This window comes from Notothenia rossii, assembly GCF_949606895.1.
Source record: "Notothenia rossii genome assembly, chromosome: 11".
In the NCBI taxonomy this organism is placed as follows: domain Eukaryota; kingdom Metazoa; phylum Chordata; class Actinopteri; order Perciformes; family Nototheniidae; genus Notothenia; species Notothenia rossii.
This window is the reverse complement of record NC_136910.1, coordinates 51,732,505-51,745,372: the sequence shown is the minus strand read 5'-3', so window position 1 is coordinate 51,745,372 and position 12,868 is coordinate 51,732,505. Positions and strand designations below refer to the sequence as shown.

The 12,868-nt window shown below is 40.3% G+C and overlaps 1 protein-coding gene across 3 annotated transcripts in view; it reads left to right on the top strand.

Moving 5' to 3' along the window:
• Positions 1-8,445, top strand: part of lrrtm4l1 (leucine rich repeat transmembrane neuronal 4 like 1) — a 159,776-nt gene extending 151,331 nt beyond the window's left edge. For all 3 annotated transcript variants that reach the window (XR_013803882.1, XM_079658388.1, XM_079658387.1), the window contains exon 3: positions 6,795-8,445. Coding sequence is in view for 2 of the 3 variants with exons in the window: in XM_079658388.1 (XP_079514514.1) it covers positions 6,795-6,860 (66 nt within the window). In the remaining variant the exon portion in view is untranslated. The remainder of the gene's footprint in view (positions 1-6,794) is intronic.
• Positions 8,446-12,868: the final 4,423 nt, after the last annotated feature.

The following is a 12,868-nucleotide window of genomic DNA, read 5'->3' as shown; positions in this document are numbered from 1 at the left end:
TGCATGTACGTACATACCTTAAGTCCATCATAAAGAATCAGGAATCATTCAAACTTCAACATTGTCTCTTCACTATATCAAGTTTTAGAAATAATGGGTCAGTCCCCCCCAAGGTTGGACGCTGTGCATGCCATTTATCCATTGTGACAATGTGTTCGGGGCTCAACAGCATGATGCCTACATATGCCAAGTAATCTTCGCCTATCGAGCGAAAGTTGTCCAATCTGTAACCACCAGGATCCCCGCCAGCTTCTCTTGTCTTGTTTTCAAACAACTAGCAGCTCATGCGGGGGAAGAAAGTCCTAAAGTATGAAAACAAAATCCTCTCCAGGGTATATGTCATTGGGTGGCTTGAGAGCCACAAAGGGCAGTGGTTTTCTGTCCTTCGGCGAAACAGACATTATTTCTCTTTCCAAAATTCTTAATAAGCGTTGAATTGCAGGATGTATCCTGTCAGTTATTGGCTTGTCTTTTAGGTGATTCCTCCTGGCCAAGCAACAAAGGTTTTCTGAGATCTCAAACAGTGTAAATAGCAGACAACTACACTTCTGCCACGCGCTGCCATGATGCATTGTTGGAAAAGAAGGAACTCTGACCATAGTATTTGCCAAGTTTGTTCTGGGCCTTTGCCATCTTGGTATAATGCTTACTTTGGCTTAAAGAGAGAAAGCTACTGTGGCCCTGCTTTCAGAGATGAAAAACCTTTCTTCATTTATGCTAACACAATCTTCTCCAGGGTAGATGTCATTGGATGGCCTGATATCCACAAAGGGCTTTGGCTTTTTGTCCGTTAGTCAACGTGTTCTTTCTCTTTCCAAAATTGATGAAACATGATTGTATCTTGTCAGCTATTGGCCTATCTCTTGGGCATAAGAGATTCCTCTTGGCCTAGCAACATAGGATCTCTGAGATCTCAAAGAGTGTAAATAGCCAACAGCTACCTTTCTACCACACGCTGCCATGATGCATTGGTGGGAAGGAAGAACCCCTGACCATGTTGTTTGCCAAGTTTGTTCTGGGCCATTGCCAGCTTGTCGTATCACTTTGGCTAACGGAGAGGAATCTACTTTTGCCTCGCTTCCAGAGATGACAAACTCCTACTTTTGTGCTGTCTTTGGTAAGTTGAAGATGTTACGTTGGTGAAAAAAGACAATTGCTCCTTCAGACATATTAACAAAGTTGCTCTGTTAGAAAGGCCACTCTTTCTATCCAGGTTTCCCAAAGATCAATTCTAGTGAAACACCAGCAGAAAAACCCTTCTTCCAATCAAAAGTTCAACTTGTTCCAACAACTAGCAGCTCATGCGGGGGAAGCAAGTCATAAAGTGTGGAAACACGATCCTCTCAAGGGTAGATTGTCATTAGGTGACCTGAGGTCCAAACACACATTCTTTCTCTTTCCAAAATTCTAAATCAAACTTAAAGTTGGTCAGCTATTGGCTTGTCTCTTAGGCATATGTGAGTCCTCTTGGCACAGCGACATTGATTATCTGAGATCTCAGAGGGTACAATTAGCCAACAGTTACACTTCTACCACGCGCTGCATTGGTGGAAAGGACCGTAATAGAGATGACAAACTCTTCTACTGTTGGGCTTTCTTCTGTAAAGTGAAAGGCGTAATTGCTGTTGACAATTGCTACTTCAGATACATTAAGAGAGTTGATCTGATGTGAAAGGATACTTCGTTTATCTAGCTGTCCCAATTTTAGAGATGTTGGCAGCAAAAAGTGTTTTTCTTCTGCCACTGCAAAGTTTGACTTCTGAAAGAGTAAAGAAGGGAAGAACATGTCCCTGTTGACAGAGACAAAGCCTCCTCATAGAAGCATCAGCACTTCTTTATTGTCACAATAAAGAAAGTGAGCAGTCATTCAATGCTTGCAGCAAAAGAGATGTGAATTAGTGGAGTCTGGGGACAGAAACATTTCAAAGTCATCCAGTCCTTCTAAGCAAACTGATGTAAAAAGACCTGTCTTGTTACTTCCTGTTAGCTTACCTGGTAGATCGCACATCCCATGTACTTAGTCTTAGTCCTTACCACAGACGCCCATGTGCAACTAATAGGTGATTTATATATTTGTATCTATCATTGTTAAAAAAAAATTTGAAAAGTCTTCAATAGCTTTTATGACATTTTGACTTCAATTCAATGCAGATTTGTATTACTGTACAAGACGAGTTAGATAAACCTCATTTTATGATATTTTTGTGTTTTTTTCAATTTTTTTTAAATATTCTTTAGTGTGTAAGGCCGTGAATATTGTTATGAAAACTCAGTACTTTTTAAGTATGACTTTTTTTTTTATCTTATAGCTTCTATAGCGGAAAGCCATGGAACAGTTACTGGCTGTTTGCAATGCATGTTTTGAAGAGGTGTGAGCAGCAGAGTGAATTACAGTTCCTCTAATTAACTAAGCACTTAGAGAAATCATGTTGGATGAGCATAATGAGTTTCTGCAAATAAAAGCTCAGCTGTGTCCATGAACTAAAGAAAAAAATTGCTACTCATCGTGACAGCAAGAAAAACTAAACGGTAAAGTAAAATGTTTGGTCAGGTTGTAAACAGTGTGTGCTCCTACCATCAAACAAAGCATAATGAGCCGCACAACAGCTCATCCTGTGACCTCAATCTAACAAGCAATGCACTTAACCAAACAAAAGAAAAAGGGAGTCAGGAACATCTCTTGGATTCACATGTAAGAGATGCGACTGCAATTACTTGCTGCTATGTCAGTGCATCTACAAAGCACTGAATGTATTTTCGTTTGTTATCACCAAAAGGACCGTTAGTTACAAACCTTTCTGTCCACTTGTCAGAGATGTACACTCAACGAGGCCCTATTATGCTCATTTTCAGGGTCATATTTGTATTTTGTGCTGCGAGACGTTGTAGGCTACATGTTTTTAAAAAGCTCTGTATTTTTCTCTTACTGCCGTTGCCGCTTCACCTCTTTTCACCCTCTGTCTGAAACCAGAGCCCAGTCTGCTCTGATTGGTTAGCTGTCTGGCTCTGTTGTGATTGGTCAACTTCTTGGAGATGTCCCGCCCCTTAGCCTACGTACAATGTGTTCAGGCGCTAGCCAATAGAAGCACGAGTGTTATGTAGTGATGTCACTATGTTCGGAAGTAAACGAAGGGCTACAATGTCTTTATACCCCTTAGACTCTTGTTCTTGTCTACTCGTCTGTCGGCTGAGGAAGCGTCCAACCATTTGCTTCTTATTTACTTTTTTCTTTACTTTCTTTACCCTTTAATGTAAAATTGGATTATAACAATGCATATTATTATGTGTGCAGCCTGCCATGTTTTTGCTTACATAATCATGTGTTTCCAGTATATCTTATTTGCTTAGTTGTACCAGTTAAACAAGGCTGTCAACACCAGCGCATGCTCCATTACCAGTTTCAGTGGGGCCAACATTTTAATATGAAATCCAGAGTAATGACAACATCTAGACGGGTAGATGATCGCCTTATTACATCATTTATTGCATCCTTTATCCAACGACCCTCATCAAAGGGCGATGTGTTCCTGTCTCTCTTTGAGCGTGTGCTTTTGTGTCTGCATCGTTGCTTGAAGTTCAGATTACCACGCATGTGTTCACAGCACAGCCTGAGCTGCAAATTGTTTCCATGTATATGCTCTGGTGGTATATTGTCTACAACAATTTGTACAGCTATTTTCACTTCCACCTGAGAGCTCCACAAAGAGTTGATGGAAGACAGGTCAGCCTGTTTGATAACGTTTTTAAATAAAGGTTGTGCTCAGGGCATTCTCGTCTGAGCACGTGTTACACAGATCTGCTTCACACCAACAGCATCTGAGCTAGAGCAGCGAAAAATTGAGCTGGGATAATTTTGAGAAAATCCTAAAGGCTTTAGAAATTGCTTAGCCTGGAAAAACTCACCGCACTTAAGGCGATGCGGATTTACCTGTAGCCAGACTCTTTTAAAAAGGTTAAGTTGCAAAGCGTAGGGTTTCAAAGCACAAAGGCTCAGAGGTAAAAAAGGTGTGTGTGTGTGTGTGTGTGTGTGTGTGTGTGTGTGTGTGTGTGTGTGTGTGTGTGTGTGTGTGTGTGTGTGTGTGTGTGTGTGTGTGTGTGTGTGTGTGTGTGTGTGTGTGTGTGTGTGTGTGTGTGTGTGTGTGTGTGTGTGTGTGTGTGTGTGTGTGTGTGTGTGTGTGTGTGTGTGTGTGTGTGTGTGTGTGTGTGTCTCTGTCTGCTTAAAAATGAATTCAAGGCTTTTGGCTCTTAAGTGAGAATAAAATGTCAAAATCCCTCGAGAATTTGCAACCACATCTCAAAAAGTTTGAGTTGACCAGCACTGACATTTAAAGGTCCCAAATGATTCACTTTCTAAGTTTCTATTGCTAGTGATAAGAATATTCTTTATGATAGGAATGAGCCTGTCTTTTTTTTTAAATAAATAAATCCACAGTATGTTATAACAACTGCAGGAATGTTTCCACACATAGCATCAGGAATACATTTAAAATATATTAACCAATGTTCAGGCACTCTATTTATGTATGATTGAAAATGCACATTAAATGCTTACGATTTAATGCTCTACATTAGTCACTACAAGGCAAGGCGATTTTATTTATACAGCACTTTTCAGCACGTGGCGATTCAAAGTGCTTTACAGATTAAAAGCAAAAGACATTTAAGAACAAATACAGCAAAAATACATTCTTAAAAAGGCATTTAAAAACAGGCATAATAAGCAAAGGTAATGAAATAAATAAAAATAAATAAACACAGCAGGTACAGAATACATGACTGAAAAGGCATACTGTAGTGTGAGTATGGGCAGCTCAATCAACAGCAGCGGCAAATAGGTGCGTTTTTAGTCGGGATTTAAAAATAGGAATTGTTTCGTGCGCGATTTGGGCAGTTTGTTCCAGATTGTTGGGGCATAATAAATAAAAGCTGCTTTTCCATGTTTAGTGGTTATTCTCGGAACAGAGAGCAGACCCGACCCGGAAGACCTGAGACTCCTGGATGCTTCATAGTGATGGAGGAGGTCGTCTATATACCTCGGTCCTAAGCCATTTAGTGTTTTAAAAACTAGCAGTAGTATTTTAAAATCAATTCTTTGGCAGACTGGAAGCCAGTGTAATGATCTCAGGACCGGAGTGATGTGATCCACTTTTCTAGTGTCAGTGAGAACTCGAGCAGCAGCGTTCTGAATCAGCTGCAGCTTTCTGATAGATTTTTTAGTGAGCCCTGTAAAGACACCATTGCAGTAGTCCAGTGTACTGAAAATAAAAGCATGGACAAGTTTTTCTAAATCCTGTTGCGACATTAGTTTTTTAATCCTAGATATATTCTTCTGGTGGCAGTATGCAGACCTAATACCTGTTGTAATGTGACTGAGTCCATCACTACACCCAGATCTCTTGGTTTGTGAGTTACTTTGTAGTCTACCGACTGAAGGTGCATTTCTCAGGATATACAATTATAGAGAAAGTACATTCATTGCCGTTCTAAAGATGCAATACAGTTCTATAGATTGGTGCAGAAATGACATATTGTTGTAGGCCGACAAAACATTTCATAAATTCAGCAATATCTATTTCACAAATGAAAACCATTTTTCAGATTCTTAAGGAGCCCCTGTTATGCTTTTTAGGGTTTTCCCTTAACTGTCTTGTATTATATAGATTTGTGTGCATGTTAATGGTCTTCAAAGGATTGGGGTAGGCTCATGGGCAAAACATCTCTTAGCGGTTGACCCATCACAACAGAGCTGGCCAGCTAACCAATCAGAGCAGACTGGGCTCTGGTTTCAGACAGAGGGTGAAAAGAGGTGCAGCAGCACAGGCAGTATGAGAAAAATAAAGACCTTTTTGAACATTAAAACATGGAAACATGTCACAGTGGTGAAACCAAATACAAATGGCAACCTGAAAATGAAAATAAGTGCCTCTTTAAAGCATAAATGCTATTGCAATAGGTAAAATGCTAACTATAAACGTATGTGACTTCATGTCACCTTCACCGAGCTAAAGGTGGGCTCGTGTTTGGCATGATGACACTTAATTGACTAATTTTGCCAATTGTTAGCAATAAACCTTTTTTTTTTGTATTATCTAATGGCATATTTTATTTTAACAAAACAAGTTTTAAGATAGACCTTTTTTCAGGCATTTAAACAAAATAACATTCAAAGACTCCATTGGCTTTGTTAATCAGAAATGCAAAAAAAATGCAAACATTTTATTTTCTAACCTGCTGCTCTCTGATATATTTAGAGCGGGAATACAATTGATAACCTAATTCTTGAAAAATATAAAAAACGTACTGGCTGTCATATTATTAACTTACATACACTGAAATAATTATAGTTTGCATCCAGCTTTTGTTCCAATGACAACCAATGCTGACTAGACGAGAATTGGAATCTCTACTGTTGCAAACAACCTGACACGGGTGAATCTTTTTTTATTTGAGCAGCTTCAATGGAACGGCTTTATTTAAACGTAATTATTTCAGTTTTAATTGAAATGTTGAACATGTTGGAGTGTTGAGCTTTCATTTAATCTCTGAAAGACACTGGGGAAGTTTCTCCACCTCAGCCTTTTCTAAGCTTTCTCAGTACAGAACAGGATTTCATCACCTGCTTAATTGCTCACCCTAATTTGCTTTGCTGGCACTGTCACAGCCCCATTGTACCGTTATCAAATCACTGGACACCGTAATTAACTTTACATTGTAACCACCACCTCTGTATCTGCCGCAGCCCAGCTGTTAAATGGTTTTAACTTTATTGTCTTTCTGTTCTTCTTTCCTTGCAGAATGAGTATACGTGCCCACGCCCGCTACCTGGTGCTTGGCTGGGAGATGTGCCTACGATCCATTAACCGCTAAAAGGAACTGCTTTGAAGGAAAAAGGAAAGAGACATATGCAGAGAACCTATCAGGATCTTACTCACATTATTCAAAGGATACATTTAAAACGGTCCTCCACGCTAACAAGGGCAACCACTGACAAAGACAAAGAGGAGATAAAACGGTCTTTTTCTTAAGATTTTACATTCTCTTATTTTTTTTTCCGCTCATAGGCTTTGCTGCATCCCATCATGCTCCATCACTAAATGAATAAATGGTTGTGGAAACGCAGTCCTATGGTAAATAGCGGAGCCTTGGAGGAAGACTAATGAGCACTGATGGATGGTTATATCCAACACGAGAGATTATTGTATAGACTCTAATAGCCTATTGTCTCCCTGAGGACAACATGGCATTGTTTTAAACCAACGAAAGAGACTGTACAAATTCAAGAGGCTTTAAAAAAAAAAAGTAAAACCCAGCAAGGAGTTGTTAACAAAAAATGCATTGAGCAGCTGGAGCTGAGCACTCTGCTAATGCAGCTATGTATAATTTAAAGTGTGTTTCCATACTTTGACTTCCCCCACGTTATCACCTTTCAACCTTTTTTTTTTTCGTAAGAAAGCCCGATTAAAGGCGAGGATGGTGTAAATGTGCCTCACTGGAGCAGAAACATTATTGAAAAGGAGCTTCGGTGCACCTGTCAGGAAAGAGGACTCCGCTCCATCAGGTGGAAATCGAGCAGCAGCTGGAAGATTGCTTTCGAAGCCTGAGAGGAAAAGCAAACTATCCCCCAGCCACCTTTGGTGAAGTCTTTGTGGTTTGTTTGCTTTTTTTTTAAGAACATTTTTCTAAGTTGTTTCTAATTGCAATCAAACCTTGACTATATCGTTTGATTTGGAAGACCTGAGGAGTCAATTCGAAGCAAGGGGAAAGTAAAAAGCCCCTATCAAGGGTATACAATGTAATTTTCTGCAATTATAATGTTGTTAATGTTGTACTTTATGAATATGTGTTTCTGCCATTTTCAACACCAAATACCAAAGAGCCAAATGGAGCACTTTTGGCTCTCCCAATTGGGTCGTAACAGATCCAGGATTTGATCTACGAAAAATCTAAAAGAAGCCTCAACTCGTATCATGTCCAGTAGTGCTCCATTACCCGATTGGCTTTTTTTTTTTTCTACGTGTGTAATTTGTACGTCTTTCTGAACAAAGGGTCTTGCAACCACGGTCACTAGGATGATCTTGTCTTGAAAGATTACTTTGGCACTGCTTGCATTTTACGACTTGCGTTGAAAACATGCTTCACTTTCCTTTGAATAACCCCCTCAAAGAAAATGCAGATGTTGCTGCGCGGCTCCACGTGTGCTAGTGTTCCATCCATTATGAGTTCTTGATTACATTTGAACCGCGTTGTGAATTGTTTCAACCCTCAGACATCTTTCTACACCAGAAAATGATAATTTTTCTATTATAAATGTCTGCCCCCCCACCCGTTGTTAATATTTAGTAAGCTGCTGTATTCTTGGTTCACTTTCAACAGTATGTTTTTTAATGAAAATAACGACTTTGTTGGTGAGCAATATGAATTGATTAAAAATGTTCATTAATCATTTCCTGGTGTTCCAGCTCTGTGTGTATGAAGCAATTTCTTATTGAGTGTGCGCTCCCTGGCCACAGTGATTTAATAACACTCCTCCGTGTCTCCACTGATGCCTATTGAAATCCTTCCTATTCCCCGCAGACCGCCGGTGACAAGGCGGTCACATCAACATTAGCCTCATTAATTTAGAGAGCAGAACATTGATCTCTGTTCGACCGTTCTGCTCAGTGACGCTCACTGCGGGCCCTTACCAGCCCTCTAATTACGCCTTTTGTGCTATGTGTTGTATATCTCAAGAGGGGGCCCTGCTCGGTGAATTTGCTCCACGTTCGCTGCACTTGGAACATGTCAAGCTGTCAGCTCGGAGGTCCAGATGGCCAATCTGCCCGGCCCTCCCTCTGGTGTTTTCTCATCCTCCTCTCTACCTATCTCCCCGTTCCATACTCTCCCCCCTCGCTCGTCTTGTTTTCCGGTTGCCCAATTAAGCTTTTGGTTTATTGTCAGTTTTCTGCATCTTTTATGTCAATTTATTCCTTTTTCAAACTATCAGTTTACCCAAATTAAAGAGATGTATCCTCTTAACTGCGGGGGTAGAGCCTTGCAGATGGTGACTGTTTTACACTCCTTATTGGAATAATTGCAGGGCTGATATATACGTTTTAGACAACTTACGGAAGCTTGTTTAAGTCCCCTTAGCTTCGCTTTTTAAACACCCTCCCTAGCTGATAAAGGGCCGAATGATGATCCTCCATTACCCTTTTGGTAAACAGGTGGTCAACGCTGAGATATCAAACAAAACTATCTGATCATTTTGAGGAAATTGCGGGTTTCGGCTACTACTTTTATTACTAAAGTTAAGTAGCCTACATTGTATCCGTATCAGCTAGTGCTCCAACACATTGTACAGTACGTGATAGGCTAAGGGGCCAGATTTATCGAAGCGGTTTACCAATCAGAGCAGACTGGGCTCTGGTTTCAAACCTTTTACTTCATTATTGACGGACAGGAAGCATTAAGAGTTAGGAAAGCCACATGCACCAAAGTGTATTTGCCATTATTTTAACAAACGATTATGCTAACCAATAGTTTAGAAAATTGTCATCCTAATTTCCAGCCCAAGGTGACACTTTTAAGACGTTGTTTTGACTGACAAACAGACCGAAACCCATCAACCTGTACGTCTTTGTCTTTTTGGGCTGTTTAATGCGGGGGAAAGTAATTTATTTGTAGACACCACCTAGGCTCGGCTCTGTGTAATTGTCCCATTTTCTGAAAACAAATCAGTAGTTGCAGTGATTCGTGAATATTTTTAATTTGAGTCAACTGACCCTTCAAGTATCTTGTCGTTTTATTTCACTGTCAAGAGCATTGCACATCTCTTTGCTCCTGTTTCTCTGTTCCCCTTCTCTCCTCACTGTGTCTGTGTCTTCTCTGCCGATGTTCACTATGATCTCCGTAACTCAGTCTCCAGCACAGACAGGGCTGTATGCCTGTGAGCAGACACTATGCATTATTCATGTGGCATGGGCTCCCTCCTGACCCGACTCCTAACAGTTTGCAGTCTGTAATACTTCCGCAGAAGGCTTCCACGGGCCCCTGGAAAGAAAAACCATAATCAAAATACTAATGTAAGACACTGCTTTGTCTCTATACGCCATATCAGATGAGATTGTACTCTGTGAAGCAAAGACAAGCCAGGCAAGACAATGGGTTACAATTTTGAGACCTTAAGAAAGTTCAACATATGATAAGAAAGAGCATCTCATTTTATGCTGATGATGTCATGGGGAAAAGCGCTGCAACGGCCATTTCAGAAACTATGCACATTTTTTTTTTAAACCGCTGCCTAAACAAAGCGCTACAAGAAGCTCAAAACACAACGGAAACTGGGATGCTAAAAGTGATTCACACAGCTGCGACCAGAGCGCTTGTTGACGTTTGGGGATAATAAAGTTGGCCAACTGTCACTGGAAACTTAACATTTAAGTTTTATCTTAATTTAACAAATGATCAAATAATTCCTTCCGATATAATTGCAGATCTGCTGTAAACTAGCTAGCTAAAGTAGCTTACCTAGTCATTTCAAATATACTGACTAAAACACTGACTGACTAAATCTCCGACAGTGCCACTTGGTCAACTTTATAATCCCCGAATGAGCACTCCGGTCCCGGCTGTGTGTGTCACTTTCTGTATCGCATTTTCCCCTGTCGGCCTCTGTAGGTAACAATAAAGCAAAGGACACCTAATACAAAAGGGCCAGCTTCAAGAAGGTCAAAAAGCTAGCAAGCATTTTCAGCACACCTTTTGAACCATAAGTTATTTTGATTGGCAAAAATGTGGAAGGAAGCAGAAAAACAACGCCCTTTGATTACTGTGCTTCAAACACATGTTCCACTAATAACTGTTGACGACTGACTCAAAGATGAATAATGTTTTTCATGTTGGGCATGCTCATTTGATTTGACACTTCAATGCACAGATTTCTTCAGGTGCGTTTCTATTTAGCAGCAAAATGTCCGACTGCAGGAATCACTCGTAACCTTATGAAATCTCCAACTTGACGCAAAGTTCAGTGGGTGGTGTTCAGTTTAATTATGACTTGTTGGGGCAATTAGTCAGTGACCGCTTGAGAAGGAGAGCTCAACTAAAATGCCATACTCCATCATCAGACTGAATGTCAACCCTTCATGTAAGCTCCATCTTTTTCCAAACGCAGTCACTGCCTTTGCAACCCACCCCAGGAGGGGCGTTGGACAGATCATGTGCTCCAGCCATCTGCTCCTGAGTGCGGGGGACCACAGGGTTCTCATGGAGATCATCTCTGCTGCCATCATCGGCCAACTGCTGGTCTGGTGCTTCCTCCTGTTTCAGCCGCCTTCCTTAACCTTGAATCATGGTGAGCAAACAGTGCCATGGAAACTAAGGATGGCGTTGCTCTTAACCCGTGTGTCATTGATTCCTAGTGTGCACTCTCTAAAGCTACAACTGTGAGTGAACCTCCAATGGTTTAACGGCTGATTTAAACATACCAGGTATCTTGGGAGACATTTTAGAAAGTTAGTCAAAAATAGCTTTATTTACCGGTGCCAAATAAGGGCCATTATACTGTACATACAAATACAAAATACAGAGCCAAGGGAAGGGATCAATTAATCCGAGAAATACAATTTATTTCATAAAACAAACGGGAGAGTTATGGACGCGTTGGGCAAAATACAGCATAGGGTGTATGGAGTATTTTTAGACATGTGCCAAAGATCATATTTGAGGATTTTTCTATACATTTTAGTCTCTTAAATCTATGACGTGGACTTGAATATCTCACTCCACGGCCCCATATTTATTTATTTTGTATTCTTCTGTATACCATGGCCCTGATACATCTTCATAGTATTTCAATTAGATAACTTATAACAACTGGATTTATTGACTAAAGTGTGCAGATATGATACCTTTGATCATGTCACGCCCCACAAGAACACACCAAACTCAGTGCAGCAGTGTGACGGTAAACTTCCTTCCTAATAAAATGCATATGATACAGTTATATAAAGCTACTGTATGGTATGATACCATTACCATCTGCTGCAGAGAGTAGCCACAACAAAGCATCTCCAGCCACTGCAGGAAAATATACACTACCCTGAAGTGAAATGGTTCAATTTATTTGGAATAATCCACCTGATGTCCAATCCAATCCAATCCAACTTTATTTATAGTACTTTAAAATCTTCAGACCAAAGTGCAGTACAGAGAGATAAGCTCACAAAACATAAAATAAATACATTTAAAATAAAAGATACAAACACAAAACAAACCAGAATAAATGTAATAATAATAAAAAAAATAAAAAAACATAATGAAAACAATAGACCACTAAAAGCAAATAAAAGCAACAATCTAGTTGTTTAAGAATGCTAAGGAGAAGAGGTGGGTTTTAAGACGGGATTTAAAAAACAGACAGTGTGGGAGCCTGTCTGATTAACAAGGGCAGGTCGTTCCACAGTTTAGGGGCGGCGGCAGCAGAGAAAGCACCGTCCCCTCTGCGCTTAGACTTTGTTTTTGGCACCCTCAGGAGCAACTGATCAGCTGACCTGAGAGTGCGAGTTGGCGCGTGTAACAGCTCAGAGAGGTAGGGCGGGGCCAGGCCATTGAGGGCGTTAAAAGTAAATAAAAGAGTTTTAAAATGAATCCTCGAATGAACGGGCAGCCAGTGGAGTGAAGAAAAAATAGGGGAAATGATGTCGGCAGCAGATGATGATCAATGTACGGATATTAGAATCAGAAATTCATTCCGTGGGGCAGACTATAAGAAAGGCATTTAGTGTTGACAGATGCTATATACTGTATGAGTATAAACATAACATGAACTATGGATGAGGCTGAGTGGAGCGGCAGAGTAAACCATCAATAGGAAATGGCTTTATAATGT